We start from the raw sequence: 16,855 nt of genomic DNA, 5'->3' as shown, positions 1-16,855 counted from the left end.
GGACTAAAGCCCATAGGAGAAACAGCTCCAGGAGAGCAACACAGTGCTGTGCAAGGAAGCCAATCCCCAGCTTGGTGCTATCCATACCCTCCCCATAAAGAGTAAAGATCAATGAAGGCATTACCCCATGGAGCTTCATGTAGAGTCCGCAGGCGTTACAGACGGGCTCTCCCTCGGCGTTTCTGCGCCAGAGCGTGGTTGTCGTTGTGTGGCAGTTGGCACAAGAGAGGCCAACGCGGCGGGAAGCCGACTGCGAGAAAATGCAGAGGAAGAAAACACATCAGCCCTCCACTGCTACCATCAGCATCATCTCAAATCCCGAGCTTGCTCCAGCACGCCTCAGGTTTTCCTCTCCTCTTGCCTCTTTTATTTCTATGTCTTTTTCTCTTTTCGCCTTGATGCAGCGGATAACACGACTGCCTTTTTCTTTCCCCACTTGCCTTTCAGCTTCTGCTCCACTGCCTTTCTACTGCTTCCTACCTGCCAGTGCTACGCAGACATCTCAGCTGTCCTGGGGCATCTCAGATGGTGCCAGAGACATCACCTGAACAGAGCCCCAGACCTCCAGCGGGTCTAGCAGCAGCTTAGAGACCCACTGCCCATGCACACATGTACGCTAAGGTATCTGGATCTCAGACCGTCCTGCCCTTTCGGGCTCCCAAGCCCTTCACCTTCCAAGCATCATGGCATATCCCAAGAAGATGTTACCAATGCCATGAATGTTACATACTCCTTGCTGGCTTTGCGTGATGTTGCTCATGTGGCTTGAGGGGGAGATAAGAAAAAGAGTGCTCCCAGCAGCTTCGTCTTCCTAAAGATAAAGAGGGATAATTAATAGGAATCCCCACTAATGAAGCAGTGCACGGAACAGACCTTTTGAAGTTCCCTTTCTGGGTGAACTGGTTTAGCCAGGCTCAAAAGGCCACAGGAGAAAGACAATGGGCTTGAAACCATATAAAATAAAAGTTTTGAGCTTGGAAGCAGAGTGGGAGGTGGAGGAAGAAAAAGCCACATCCTCCACGCCTGCCTGACTCTTCCCAGCATCCTTCAAAGTGAGGCTGAGGATAAAGTCTGGACAGGCAGGGGTCAAATTCCCTCTTCGCTTGCTGATAAACCAGGGACTGAACAGAAGTGCTAGAGCTGTGTGAAGATGCCTGTTCTCCTGGTGCCTGAAGGGGAGCCTATAGGAAGGAAATCTGGTAGGCTTGGACATCTCACCAGCTCTACAGACCTGAACAGCATAGCTGGCAGCTCTGTAATGAGGTGAAAACCTGGGAGATGAGGACCTGGCAGCTACCAGGGATTTCCTCTGTGATCTTTGCCACAGCTTTTTCTCTGTGTCTTCTCCCTCATTATAAAACAGTATCAGTTAATCTACAGCTGCAGGACAATAAAAACTTAAATTCAAGTACTTCTTAAGACTTCGAAAGCTGGAAACCCCTTTGGTGCAGAGAAACCAAACACTCCTTAGCTTCAATCATTGGCCTTTGTAAGTGGACCGAGAGCTTAAAAGAGAGCTCGCAGCAAAGGCAAAGATCTCCCCTTGCAGGGCTCTCTGGCATAACTCAGTCTCTGAAAAAAGGGGTTATACAGTGATAGATTAAACCCAATCACTTGTACTGAATATATCTGTTTAGGTAGACCAGTTGGCATTACTTTAACCACACCCCTACACATGTCCTGCTTTTCTTCACGGAAATTCTCTTCTAGAAGAAAAAGCAGGAATTTGGCCATTTTTGCAAGATTTCCAGATTGCCAGCTGCCCAGCCAAGTGACAAAAGTGCATGTACAGATCCACAGAGCTCGTGCATTTATATTTCTCATGGGGTTTTCCAAGCCTTACCCCAAGGCTGTGCAGAGTTAACAGCACGCATTGCTGCTTGCTGTAAAGGACCAAGCCTGGTACCCAGCGGGCCATTCCTGACTACACAGATGTGCCCAAGGATAATGAGTAGACCAGCAAATGAAGGAGGGCAAGGCCCTGGGTGCCAGGGTGCAGACACTGCCTGGCTCAGTCAGTGCAGTGTCTCGGAAGGGATTTTCACAAGAGGGCGCTGGGTGGCTGTGGCTGGTGGCAGTGCTCAAGCTGCCAGTGTCATTTTTGACACTTGCAGGGGATGGCTGGGTTTGAGCCCAGACAGGTCTGGGCGATGAGAAGGGCAGGTAGGGGATGGAGCCGCATGGAAGACAAGGAGTGGCGAAATATGGCCCTGAGGGATGGCTTGCTGGCTCTTTGCTGCCTGGGGTCATGATGGCCCCGTGTCCCTGGGGCCCAGACTACAGACACCTTCCCAAAACCCCTCACCGAAATGGGCAGGGACAAGCAGGATATCAACACCGAGATGTTCCCATCCTCCAGGTTCCTCATGCATACCCCATCCTGACCCCGCAGGTTTTGGGATGTCCTCACCCCACAGGCTTTGAGATGTCCTGACCTGCCCCACAAGCCCTGCTTCAGCTCACCCAACGGAGCCGGGAGCAGGGTATCCAGAAAAGGTGGCCAGACACCATGAAGTGAGAGGGGTCACCCAGCAGTGACTGGGGAATAAGGACCCTGAGGGTAAGAGAAGATGGACTGGTAGTGTGATGGAGCTGAAAAGGGTTTCCATTTGTCCTAATATGCCTACAGGGATATTAAAACAAAGACTGTTTTTTGCTAAACCGACACCACGGGACTGCCCTTGTGTCCTACAGCCCCTTCCACTGCCTGGCCTGGGTGTCTGCAGAACTGGTCTGGACAGTACAAGGTCTTGGAGTGTACCAGGCACAAGACAATCATCTGGCACCTAGGTTGGGCAGATGGGGACCCAAGGAGTTGAAACACCCCTGGCATCTCTACCTAGCCGAGGTCTTTTTGCCTCATCCTCGCATACAGCCTTGCCCCACATGCGTTGTGTGATCTTGACTTACCAGCCTCCTCTGAGGTTTGAACAAGGGCCGGTTGATGCCGTTCATCTTGTGGTAGAGCCCGCAGGCGTTGCAGAGGTAGTGCCCCGTGCCATCTCTCCTCCAGAGCGGGGTGGACATGGCCCCACAGTTGACACATTCTCGCCCCTCTGAATAATCATCAAAAAATTCTGCTGCCATGATGGGAGAGAAGGGAAAAGACTTGTTAATTAGGCAGCCGTACATTTAATTTCTGGTCTGGCTCTCAATTTAGCCCAGAAGTGACATTTCAAGAAATCACAAGCATTCAGATTTTATAGGTTGCAAGAAACAGCTCTTCCTTTCTCAAGGAAGCCCCTAGGATTATTGGGAAGAGGAACCCCTTTCCCTGCCATACAGCGTTGGCTGTAGGACTTCTGTGGCAGCAGGGATGTGCTGGGACACGGATATAAAGAGACAGAAATAGAAACCTTCCCTTCTGCTATGACGTTATCCAATTTTCAAGATTGGACATAGCCAGGGCAAACAGATTGGGGCAGGCAAACAGCCGTGTTTACAATCAAGACAAATTGCCTGCGACCACAGACAAACACAAGCCTGGACCCACAAAGCAGGACTGCCCGGAGATCGGACAGCTGCCTGAGCATCTCTCAAGGGGGCTCAAGCAGGTGTGGGCAGGGAAAGCCGTGCTGTGTACCCTGCTCCTCCGCAGGACTGCTCCTCACCCGGCCCACGCCAGCTCCCACCCAGCCCCTCTGCAGAGGGGAATGGCTACAGACAGCCAAGGGGGGAGAGACCTTCACGTGCCTTCGCCCTATTCTCTGCACAAGAAGCATCTCCTGAACTGCAGGAATCCACACGTACAAGCCCAGCTCAAGCCGTCAGCTGACAGACAGTACTGGGCATCCTCAGGTGTAGGAGATTCAGCTTTTGATGCAAATCTCCATCGTGCTTGATGTCATTCTCCAGGGCTCGGTGCATTCACCCAGCACGTTCCTGGTTCATCCCACACCTGGCTGCAGCTGTGACGTGAGGGTGAGGACAACTGCACTGGGCTGGGCCAGTCCAATCCCTCTGGCTATGGCAGGTCCATATCATCTGCAAGGCGGTGTAGAGGTCAACACAACGCACCTTGACTGCATCATCATTTGGAAAGATGCAGGTCAGCTCACCCTTGGATACAAAGCCCTTGAGAAGCCGAGAACTTCACCTGATAAAATATAAGCACCAGCTATAGGCCTTTCTGAGATGTAAATATAGCTGCATCCAGCCAGCATGGCCCTTGAAAATGGACCTTCCTGATGGTGATCCCACCTGGAGAGTACCAGCTATTGAGTTCAGCTCGGGGATGTATTTCTCCTGTCACAAAACCATTCCCTCCTGCACACGGACACGTTCTGTTGTGAGCACCAAAAAGGGAACACTAGATGGTAAAATAACTGGGGAGAAGAAGAAAAGGACAAATGACAGCAAAGGGCTCTATAACTTAGCGTAGCCTGGGAATAAAGCAGGCTGCTAAAAAAATTCCCAACAAACTGCAACACACAGGAGACGTTTGGAGGATGGCAAGAGCTTTGCGTCAGGACCTTCAGCCATTACAGAGCGGCATAACATTAATTCTTAAAATGTTATTGTGCATCTTGCTATATTTTGTGCTTGTCTACCTGCTTGATGTATGAGTATCTCAGCTTTCTGCTCAAAGATAATAGATCCCCAGACAGCAAACCAACAAAATTTGGCTTCTTTCTGATCTGTGTCTCAATCCCATGTGGATTCTCTGGTTCTAATAAGAGTTATATTCAAACAGCAGCCTTATTTTCTCTTTTCTCCAGACTATTTTTGGAAAATCTGTAGGAAACTGCATAGCCATGACACAGCCAAAGGATTAAAAAATTACTAAAGTGGCGCCAGTAAACAGAGACACAGAGAAAAAGATTCACATGTGCCTAATTCTCCCTAGAAAACCAGGCTAAAAATGGCAAGAGATTACACCATGTGGCCATGGGGAAATAGTAGTAAAACAGCAAATGATCGTACCCAAGGGGCTCTGGAGCCAGAAAAAAAGGAATGCAGTATCTTCTCAGCAGCTTAGGAAAATCTCATTACCTTTGAGCAATTCTGGTGGTTTAGGAAAGATGGGAATCCTTCCAGGTGATTTTTGTACACGTGGATTCAGTGATACTGTAACCATAATGCCTCACTTTCCCCTTTAAAATCACCATTGAGCCGCGGCCAAAATCTAGATCAAATAAACTTCCTTTGAAAAGAGACGGGATTGGAACAGCTGGTCAGGAAAGAACTCATTTCCTTGAAAAATCTCAAGAAAGGAAAATATTTCACTATTTTTTTCATCTTAGAAGTTGTTGAGGTTTTTGATTATCATTTTCCAAAGAAAAAGCCAAATTATTTTCACAGTAATTTTTGTCCTGTGAGAAAATCCCTTCTTCTTTGAAAATAATTCAGTACAAAGTTGTTGACATAATCCAGGGAGAATTTAGCAGAGCAGAGGTAGTCCAAAGGTAACAGTTAAAACTCTTGACCCATTTGAGTTGTGCCTGTGACTAATTACAAAATATCATATTTCCTGGAGATTTCTCCACCAGAAAATCAAAATCTGAAAGTTTTTAATCAAATAAAAAGGAGAAAATTCCAAACAGTCCCTCACAAATGTTGAGTTGGACTAGCTCTTGAATAAGAAGGTCCCTCAAAATGGGTATGATAAGAAGAAATGTCAAGTATGGGAATACTTTTGTTTTTAGAAAAAAACAGAGGGTATGGAATTGAAACTAGGCAAAGTGTAAGTCTTATTTTCTGACACTCATCAAATTTGCTATTGTATATTGAGTGTTATTTCCTAAGAGTTTGAGTGACACCGAGCTCCACTGTCCACATTATTTTCACTGTTGGTTTGTAATCAGACATCTAAAACCCCCGTACAAAGCAGTCTTGAGACATGCTCCCTTTGGTCTCCTTTTTCATCCGTATTTGTTTGAGCTATATTCTTCACTACGTGTTTGGGGGTTGGCGGGTTTTTTTTCAGTTTCCATGGGATTTGGACTGGAGCTTCTCTCTTAAGGGACTTTGACTGGTTTAAGTTTCAAGAAAACCTCTTCTGCTTCCGTAGTCATAACATTTGTGTGATTTTCCTCTCTCAGCTGCAGACAAAGGTGATCCTTGTGAACATTAATAAACAGGAATCACTGGTGCTCGAGACGGGGAAGGAACAGACTTTGTTCCCAGGGCACACTGAGGCTCCACGCAATGGGTGGCTCTCCCTAATCACAGCCCTCATGGGGCGATATCAGATGGGCGCGTCCCTTGCGTGCACCACCCAGTGCTGAGTCAGAAGATGGCATCTGCAGAGTGCAACCTCGTTAAAACCATTCCTGGAACCCCGTCAGAGCAGAGGGAGCTCCTTGACCTCAGGAGATCTCACCTGGAGGAGAAATATCCTCTCCTGCTTCAACGTATGCTTGATGATGGCAAAGGATGTGTCTTGGACACTACTGGATACTGGCTCAGAGAAGATGACGTAGGCGTAGTGCGTGCCCTTTAGTGAACGAAGGGCATTTGGGCCCCAATGGAGAAGTGGAAGGCAAGGGACTGGATTTCTTTCTAAAAGAGGTGCTGTAATTTCACAGCATCACTAAACTCAGGGATGAAGTTGCCGAGGGGACCTTTCTGAGCTGACCTTCTGGCCACAGAGCGGAGACATCCCAGCTGTTCTTGAAAACCTGAGGGTCTACAAAATAATGAAAAAGTATCACCTGAAGAGCTGCAGCCCATGCAGTTTGAAGTGGGTGGGTGGCCAAGACTTAGGAAACACAAATGCTTAAAATAGCTGCTTGTTTCTGAAGATCTGGGCCATGGTCTCTGCCTGCCTCCTTCCCTCAGGGGTATAGCTGGGGGCAAGACCCCCTCCCCATGCCTGGGTGCTCATGAGAAGACAGCAATGCCTCCGAGCAAGACAAGCCCATTCCCAGTGCTCAGAGCCCACAGGAACCATGAGCCGCCAGCAGGCTGAGCTATATTGGGCATGGAGGTCACTGGGCTTCAAGTGCACTGATTGATTAATTTACCTTTGTTATTAAAAATGGGCATTAAGGAGGCTCCCCGGGAAAAAGCAGCAAAGTGTTTTCTTGGCTTCCGTCTCAGAGCTGGAGCTCTAAATCCTGGCATTATGAGATCCCCTGACACTTATTCCTTGTACTTAGCAGCCGGGAAAGGAAACGTTTTTTCAGGCAGCAAATTGCCCGAGCGGCTCCCAGAGGGCCCTGAACAATGCGGGGGGAAGGAAAGGCTCCCCCACTCGCACTCAGGGCAATAATTTCCGTTTTGTGGCACAGGAGCCGCTGCCTGATAATGGAGATTTATGGGTCCGTCCGGTGACCTCTCTAATAGCCTTTCTGCCGTGAAGATTTACTCCCTCTCCCGAAGCCAGGTATGGCCAGCGCTGGGGCAGGGTTGAGGAAAGGATAACATTTGCTGGTTAGGCTGAGAAGGACACCGGCCCATGGCTGGAATAGCCTCATGCGTGCCCAATGGCCTCATCTTCCTCTTTGAACATACAGCTCCCCCAAGTGCCTTTGCCTGGCCCTTATCTTGGATAATATCAGCCTTGGGATCATTTAGTCCTTTTTATGGGTTGGGTCCCTGGCGCTGACTAATGCTAATGGCCTTCTACTTAATTCTTTATAAGACCCTACTTTTAGTCCATGAAGGAGCTTCTCACATGAGAGCAGATCATGAAATCTCGGTGAATTACCCAGCCGGTGGAGAGGATGGACTGGGTCCTGTCCCTATCCTGGTCATCAGCTTGCTGTGTAAAAGGAGATCTTTTTCCCCTCACACCTACTGTTTATGAGAACTGCAAGGTCCCCAGGGCAGGAAATGTCACTTGTGTGTTGCACAACAGCCTCCTAATCTTGGGTGAGGCCTTGAGCATGCTAATGTCAGAAATACTTTCCACAATGGGACATTCAGTCCCCAGGGAGCCAGGAGTAACTCCTCGGCGGGGCGCTGGGGTCTGATAGGGAAAAAGCATTCTTGGATATGGCCCTTCATGGCTCTTAGTCATTGGGAGTGGTCCTTCACATACACCACCAGGTCCGCAGAGATCAAATGGTACGGACAATGCAGGGCTCAACAAGAAAGCAGATCTGAGCACCGCCAGCCAGCCCACACCTACAGGCACTTTTTCCAGCATGGCTAGGACATGACAGCATCTCTGACCAAGGACATGACCCACCCAAAGTCTGAGTACTTTTTCTTTCCCAATCAGGAGAGTCAGATACCCTCTTGCAACCAAGTCAGCTGGGGATCAGAGGGAGGTTGCCCAGGGTTTTGAGTCTGAAGAGCGGCTTGAACTGCCTTCTCTGGGTCTTTCCACCATCTCTGCAAACCCCAACTCTGACAGCCTGACAGTATGTCCCTTCCTAGGTCCAGACCTTCTGGGTTTGTTCAGGCTTTTCTTTAACAACCCTAAATCTGTTAACCTTGGAGAGATCATCTTGAACACGTAAACCTGCTGGGTCAGGACCCAAGAGAATACCTCCGATCGATAGATTTTGAATCCTTCAGTTCAGAGCCAGCAACCAGTTTATAAATTTCTGTTCCCAAACCAGCCCCTAGAAGGGGACAAAGAGCCCTCCCTGCGCTGGTTTGGGTCAGACCCCGCTGCATGAGAAACAACAACGAGGTTGTCTACCTTCTTCTGCCCTCCAGCCCTCTCCTGCCTTCACCCCCTTTGGGTGAAGAGGAATGGAAAGAGACTTCCATTAATACAGCACTGGAGTTTTGTTTACAGCTGGAGGGATATCTGATATCAACATTTCCCCCTGCAGAAGTGTCTTCTCAACGCAGTGAAGCAACTCAGCAAAGGAGAAGCTGTCCCTCAAACACAGCCAGGCACTTAGGGGTTCTAAACAGACCCTGAGAGCAGTTTTCCCCACAGAGAAGCGGTTTCCTAAAACAATTTGTTATGATAAGAGGTGAGAGCCATGATCCTGTGTATACATGAATCCCACATGGACTCTCAGGGGCACTCGCAGCTGAGGCAAAGGACATTGGCCCCTCGGACACATGGACACCCTGGGATCCCACCCAAGACACCCTCACCTTCTGCTTCAAGGGACAGCCATGACAGCATGGCAGGGAGAAACAGGATTTACCATTCCCAGCTGCTCAGGATGGTTTGTCCCAAATCCCAAGATTGTTTCCATTAAAAAGTGACAGTGTGGAAATCCTTCCTACACTTCAAGCCTTTAGGAGTCCTTTTAATAAGCGTTTTCCTGCAGCTAGTGGAGCTGAAAGTTACATCTTCTATTTCTTTTGGATGGGTTGAGATGCTTCCATGAGTTGCATGACTCCAGAAGCTGAAGTTTCAAGGCGAAAAACCCACCAAAAGGTTTCTGGTCAGATTACAGCAGTTAAAAGTGCTGGTTGATCCAGTATGGTGGCAGAGTGGGGCTGAACTGGAAAGGAAGACAGCAGCAAAAACCAAGGAGAGACAAAACTAGAAGTGGCAGGGAGCGACTGTAAATAAAAGAGTCCAAATTTATGCATGGGAGAGATCTGCAGGCAAAAGAAAGCTGTCAGTGAGCCTTTCCTTTTTTCGACGGGGACATCATCAGCTTGACACGCAGACTGGGATCAGAAAGCCCATGTGCATTATCTTACCCTTCAGCTAACGGAGCCAAGGATGTTTCTGTAAAAACAGGTTCTGCCCATTGGCTTTTTTCTCCCTCCCGCTTCTCTGCTTGTTTCCTCTCTGAGAGAATTGGGGGGAAATTCATCCAGGGCCCCACTCTTTTACAGGCTGCTGGGACCTGTATGGGAGAGCAGGACAGTGCCTGTTTTAGTACGTATCACTGGGTTGGTTGCTGGTGGGAATGTGGCTCCCTACTCTCCTCTGATCTGGATTAACAGAAGACATCACCTGTGTGATTGCTGATCTGCAGGAAATGGATAAGCAGGCAAATTCCCTATGCTTAGCCAGAAACACTGTTTCAAGAAAAATGCATCATTGTGCAGCTTCATAGAAATGGCTCAATGCTGTCCCAGAATGTTTTAGGGGTTATCATCTGACACGTCTACGGTGGAGAAAATGGCTGGTTACTCAGCTGGCTGCCTAGACCAAACAGCTTTCCCCTTGCAAACCTAAAGACCCTACTTATTGCTTAGGAAACATTCAACCTACAGTCTGGCTGGGTCACATGCTGCTTTCAAAAAGGCGAAGAAATCTGTTTTTCCCTTGCTTCGTGAAGCACCACAGCAAGACTGTTCCTGTGCAACCCTTCCCAGCCAAATGTTTCATGTCAAGGCAAAAGGAACATTGTGTCCCTCCCCTGCAAAGCTCACTCCTCTGCCTGCAGCAAGCCAAGGTCTGTGGCACACACCATTGCCAACAGCCAAGAATACTCCTTTCTTTCATGGATATGTTTTCCCCGGTTTGAAGGACAGTGAAGGGAGAAGCAGCCAAGGGACCAGCTGAGATCATGTGCAAGAGGGACACGATGGGAAGGTTGGTCAAATCCTGGGCCTGGATTTGAGTTCACTCTTGGCTCTGCAATAGGCTTCCCTTGAGCAAGGCTTTTCATCTCCTTGCGATAGTGTTCTTTCCCCATGAGAAGGAGCAAAGGCTCTTCCCTGCCTCACTGGAGGGGGGCAACGACAACTTTCAAAGGCCACAGTCATAGATGTGGAGACAAGCAGTGGATGGAAGAAGGGTGGGTGGAAGAGGACTGGATTCCTCTAAAGCAGATACAGACAAACTGCCTGTTTTGGGAAGGGGTAGGAGATGGTCCTGAGGGACTGGCCAACCTGGTTGCTTGGAAAAGCACTGACAGCTCTCCAGCACACCAGAACCACCAGACTCCAAACCATCAAGCCCAATGGTTGTACCAGAGCTGAGTGGAGAGACTTGTCAACCCCACACACTGAAGTACCATATCCCACATCCAAAAGGTACAGTCTGCTGTAAAGCAGACAGGCATGCAAACATCCCCAAGGATGTAGGGTGGGCTTGGTCAGAGCACTTGCTGGCCACCCCTTTGATAGCAACCTGGTGTCCGACAGCAACTTCTGCTGACTGTCAAGTTGTGCGTGACTGAACTCCAGGATCTGCTTTCTTTTGCTGGGATGCATGCCTGATCCCACCCACCAAGGTGACCTCCCCTTTCTTACTCCTACTTACAATTCTTACACTTGTAAATATCTGAGGCTCTTCTGATAAACAGGAGATTCCTCTGCTTATCAACTGTCCAAATATTTTTTAGCAAATCTTAGATTAGCAAGGAGAACAATGGTCAGGATGGGGCCATCCACAGCCTGGGGTCTGCCTGGCAGGAGGCACCTGGAAATGGTCTTTCTCTCTTTTGACAAAGGAAAAACAGCCACAGCGTTATCCTCCTTGAAATATGTCCCATCTCCAAATGGATGTGCCCTAGAAGAGGCTCTTCTTTGGTGACTGCAGGGGAAGGGTCACAGAATCACAGAAAGGTTTGGGTTGGAAGGGACCTTTGAAGGCCATCTAGTGCAACCCCCAGATCATCTAGTCCACGGTGGGTAAAAAAAAGTAGAGGATCAGGAAAGCTTGGGATTTGCAATGCCATGATTCCTCCTGGGCAGCTGTTTCCGAGTTGGAGCACAGGCAAAGGATCACCTCCGACGTGTGCAGCCATGTCTGATGTACCTACCCACAGGGGACCACAAGCAGGTGTGCTGCGGAGGCATGCCAAGCTGCAGCTCCACGGCTGAGCCATAAGAACTGGCCTTATGGCTACTGGGTAACTGGTGAACCAGGGCCAGTTACTGGCTAACTGGTGAACCCTGACCCTAAGCCCAGCTAGCAGAGTCTGACCATGTTCAGATGCTCCCGGACCCCAATCTATACTGGTCACATCCAAACGGCTTCCCGGGACCTGCACCAGGAGATGCTTGGGTCAGGCTGAGATGGTCTGTGCTTGGACCACGCCAGGGGCCATGCTAACAATTGACGAGCATGGTCTGTTGGGTTCCCATGGCTGGCATCTGGCACTAGTTCGTCATCAGGCATGACACAGCCTTCACGTGCTCTTGGGCCTGCTCGGGCTCCTACAGAGCAACTCCTTAAACCACGGGAACCCGATGGTTTGTGGTCATACGTCCTAGTGCGGCATCTGTCTGTCTGATGGTGACCATCGTGACTACCAGCACCCAGGTGGATCAAAGCCAGGGCCAGCTCTGGGCCCAGGGAAATCGGTGCTGTTTGGGATCATTACGAGGACATCAGCTAGCCAGATATATGCAGACAACAGAGCAAACTCTTCTCAATAGTGGGAGAAGGAACAAGGGGAAGCAGCACAAACCACAGGCTGGGCATTAGGAAAAGCATTTTCATTAGGAGGTGGGGGAATTTCCAACCCTGGGCTTTTCCAAGCCTCATCCAGGTAAAGCCACAGCTGACCTCAGCCACTACTAGTGGTTGTCTTGCTTCAAGCAGGAGGCTGGGCAAGACATCTTCCATCATGCATTTCTACACCCCTGCAACTCCAGAAACTCAAAGGTTTAGGGTTTTTTCCCCAGACTGGTACAGATCAGAAGGAAAGACATTTATCCAAGTCAAATGGGCAAAATCCTGCTTGTAGGAATACAATTAATTGTATTGTTATCATATGTGTGTGTATATTATACATGTGTATGTATATATGTACATGTATGTAAATGTATATGTTTGTATATATACACATATACCATGTCCTTAAGAATGCTATTGTAGCAAGCTAGGAGCCATCTCTAATCAATTCTCCCTGGTTTTGCTATTAGAATTATTATTCTATGACTATATAGAACATAGCTACATAGAATTGTGTGTGTATATATATATAGTTATGTATACGTGCACAAATATAACACACACAGACACACACATGCACATATATATATAAAAACTCACTTTATATATATACCATGTGTAGGAATATACAAAATATGTAGGGTATATACTGCTCCACATGTCTAAGCCCTCTCTGAGCATGATGGCACTAACCAATACTGAGGATCATGTGCATATCCAAACCTCGGCCCCAGTTTTCTTTAGCTCGCTAATTTAGACACAGGCTCTGACTCCAATTTGGAGGTGTTACACTGATAAATCCCACTCAGAGGAGTTACACCAAAATAAGTTAGGCCAGTTCCTGGCCTCTCTACGGGACACCAGCCAGGAAAAAACAAAAAGGTGTTTACTACAGTTCATCATGTTATAGGGGACAGTCTGTCTAACCCCTGGCCCTTCTCTTTTCCTCGTTTATTAGTTATTCTGAATGTTAAGTCAACTCAGCCCCGAGTGGGGCGGGAGGATGGAGCGATTCTCCCAGCCGCCAATAAAGCATCTGCAAAGGTCAGTTCGCACAGAAACTGCAGCCCAGGCCAATAAAACCTCAGGTACCGAACTTATCAGGGCAACATATAACTTGCAGTTTTTCTAACTCAATTGATTGGACTTTTTATCTAAAATAACAGGCATTATAAGATAGGCGAAAGTCGAGATAAGGAAGAAAATTGAGTAGGTCTTGAATCAAGATCAGCTTGGGGACAGGTTCAAACTCCCACACCTGCCCCGGAGGAATCAATGAAAGTTTCTTGGCGTCGCCCGCTCGTTTTGAAATGCTGCTGAAGTTGAGTGAACTTTGAGACCGCGGCGTTTATTCTGTGATTATAATTAACCTGCTCACCCGTTGTTATTGATTTTGCGTGAAGGGAGGTGACAGAGTCTGACTGGGATGTTGGTTTAGGAATAGAAATGGTTGGGGAGGGCAGGCAGCTAGCCCTGCTGGAGTGAGACTCTTCCCTGGCTGGGGGCAAAGGGAAGGGGGTGCGAGGGGGACTTCACCCTCCTGCTTGTGGTCCTGCTTGTGCTGGGAGCTGGGAAAACCCTGGAGGCCACATCTTCACATCCAGAGGGTCCGGGTAAATCCCAGCGTCGATGATCTGCCCCATTGAAGCAAAGAAGGACCGAACATGGGAAGCCCCTGGAGAAAAGCCTATGGTCGTGCCCAGGATCCAGGGCATCCTCCCAGCCCAGGGGAGCGTGAGGAGGAGACATCCCTCCAAGCCAGCTGCCCCTCTCGTGCTCCACATCACCAAGGCATGTCCCAACTCAGTGTCATTCCCAGCAGCCAGTCGCCCGAACAGCCAGCCCCTGGGGCCAGCACTCTCTTCCCAAAATAATCTCAGACATCTGGGGCCAAATATGTCATTCGGAGGAGTCCTGATGTCTGGGGGTCACCGCCTCACTGATTTTCTACAGCTCCAGCACTGCACGCCCTGAATATTAAATAATGATGGCTCCCTGGCTTGCATACCCAAGAGCCTGACTTGGAAACTCATAGGAGTTTAAATAATAAATATTAGGTTATTTTGTTGCCTATTCTAGAATTTCAGCACATAGGAATCAGGGTTTCCCAGCTTTTCTCTTGTCCAGAAAACCTGTTCCTTGCCTTTCCGCAAAACCAGAGCCTGACGTACGATAACATGACTCTGGAAGCTGGAACTTGAAGGAAAACCAAGGCGCGTGGAGGCACAATGGCTGGCAACAGCCAGAGGCAGGCAGCTGAGAAGCAGGCAAGAGGGAGATGTCTCCCAAACTGTTGGAGATGTTTGCAGAGCCAAAGGAGACAGCCCATTCTCCCGGCCCTCGAGGCCAGAGGACAACCTGGAACTTGCTTAACTATTACGGACACAGCCGGAGAGCACCGTGCAAGCAGGAACTGTGAAAAAAAAGCAAGAATTGGCAAAATCTTGTTCTGAGGGAGTGGTGTGGTCTCCTTCTCCCCCACCCAGCTCCATCTCTGCCCCCAACCTCTTCTGCTGGCTTGGGTTTTAACCTTTTAGGAGACCCTGATGGCAACAGGCACCCAGCCCTACCCCGGCACCCCGTAAACACACTGCGCTGCGGCTGGAAGCATCGACCGGGGGAAAACGGCTGAGCTTTGGGAAGAAGAGCAAGAGCAGGCAGCGGCGACCCACCACGGGACCTCTCCTGAAATGCTCCCCCGGCAGACACCGACCTAATTCCCAGGGATTAGGAAGAAACATTTCCAGGCAGTGATTTTGTTATCCCAGACTCAGAAGCGTCCAGTACCAGTCCCTGGTGGAGACGGGAGATCAGCCCCACTGCATCCCTCATCCGGCTGCCCTCACCCCACCTCTGGTGGAAAACGTACTTTTCCTTGACTTTCCATGAATTTTTTTTTCCTCTTTCACAAACAAAATGAGTTTCTGAGTCTCTCCCAAGGCTGGCGTGAGCTGTTCGAGCCCAGCTGGCTCTGATATGGGAACCACCAGCTTTATGGGTCACTAAAAATAATTTTAAAAAAAAGGACAAATCCCTTCCCAAATCAAGCGGCCACTTGCCAGAAAGGAAAAAGAAAAGTCCCACTGACTTTTAGGGCTTCACCTCCCCAAGAAAACCTGTAGGTGTCCAAATAGTTTGCAGGGAACTGCATTTCTTCCCTATGGAAGCCTCTTTCATGGGCCTGATTCTGCACCGGCCCCAGGCGAACCTCCCTTTGCTTTAAAACAGGGATGGTTTCAGCTCTGAGCAAGGTGGCTGGTTTTGGGGGGGTTGTTTTTTTTTTCACAGTCCACACTGAATATGTTTACTGGGGGGGCTGATCCTGCAAGCCTAGCCTGGGCGAAACAGCAGGATTGGTCTTAGAAAGACAGAGAAAACAGCAGAAAGACATGGGAAGGACCCAACTTTGCTCCCGCTCAAGCAAAGGGTGCATCCTACATTTAGGTGTTCACGTAATTAGGCAAAAAACCCCTCTGTGCCAGCAAATAATTAAGACAAAAATAATCACCTTGCACTTCTTGGAAAAGAAAAAATTATTTTCGCTTCCAGTTGACACTGCCCCAAACTTGGTTTTAAAATCTAGACCTTGCCAAAACCTGAAAGCTGAAATGTTTCAGCACTGATGGCGGGGTCAGACCTATGTCCAGCTTCGAAAACCTCTGCCCAGATCTTCTTTCCCAGCAGACCCAGCGCCCGCCTGCCTGTGCTTTTTGGGGATGAGAAAATCCAGCTCCAGCTTATCATATTGAAAAAGAAATCACCACCGAGTGCCCCGAGTGTTTAAAAGGGTGCAATAGCAGGGAGAATGCTGCAAACTCAAGCATACCCTGCAGCGAGTGACCTTCAGAAAAACTGCAAGGGAAAAAAAAACCCCACATTTCTGCTGTACGAGACCTTACAACAGCATCGCTCGGTACGGCAGAAATGCAGGGGGGTTTCAAAAGAGCCCTTAATAACACTTGTACCAGCCGTTGCGAAGCCAATGATGATCGAATTATTTTCAAGCGCTGTCACGCACGTGTAAGCACCAGAGTATAAAGACCTCACTGCTCAGGCATGGCAGATAATTGGGTTTAATTTGTCATTACAGATGTATTTACAGCTTGGACCGGTCACTGTGACCGATGATGTGGGGAAAACTTGTAAGGGCCAGAGAGATTTTAATATTTTGCTGTAATGTTGGATGTTACCATAGACAGCTGCAAGGTTTTTGCCCCCCAAAGGGGACCCACAAAGTTTTTTTCTTCCCTCCAAAAATAAGAAAACCTCAATCCAACCTCATGATGAAATTTGCTTTTATAATTTGGGTTAATTTTGGAGGTAAGAGCACATTCTCACATATTTCCCTGGTTATTTAAGCAGCATTTCACACTCGCACACCAAAGGCGTATTTACACCTTCCTGCCAGACAGCAGCGTGAATTCAGAATCCATCAACAAGGTGAATATTTGGCATTTCCAATCTCCTTTTTTGCAATCCTACAGGCATAATTACACACATCCCCCCGCCAAAGCAAGCCGTTCCTGTAACAACCCAACCTTGCCGTTCCGACAACCCATTCCATGGATTTTGGCAGCATAATCGCGTTATTCGGGGATCACACGTCGCTCTAACATGGGGCCGGTGCAGCCGTCC

At 48.7% G+C, this 16,855-nt stretch overlaps 1 protein-coding gene across 3 annotated transcripts in view; it reads right to left on the bottom strand.

The window, feature by feature from the left end:
* GATA4 (GATA binding protein 4) overlaps nucleotides 1–16,855 on the bottom strand; it is a 30,063-nt gene that overhangs the window by 7,092 nt on the left and 6,116 nt on the right. The window contains exons 2-4 of one of the 3 annotated variants that reach the window (XM_052810086.1): nucleotides 2,911–3,080; nucleotides 731–811; nucleotides 125–250 (exon numbers count right to left, since the gene is read on the bottom strand). In XM_052810086.1, coding sequence (XP_052666046.1) covers nucleotides 125–250; nucleotides 731–811; nucleotides 2,911–3,080 — 377 coding nt within the window. The remainder of the gene's footprint in view (nucleotides 1–124; nucleotides 251–730; nucleotides 812–2,910; nucleotides 3,081–16,855) is intronic. The other 2 variants (XM_052810084.1, XM_052810085.1) reach the window with 2 other exon arrangements.

This window comes from Harpia harpyja, chromosome 15 (assembly GCF_026419915.1).
Source record: "Harpia harpyja isolate bHarHar1 chromosome 15, bHarHar1 primary haplotype, whole genome shotgun sequence".
NCBI classification, from domain to species: Eukaryota; Metazoa; Chordata; class Aves; order Accipitriformes; family Accipitridae; genus Harpia; species Harpia harpyja.
The sequence above is the reverse complement of the archived record's forward strand: the minus strand, read 5'-3'. Positions and strand labels throughout refer to the sequence as shown.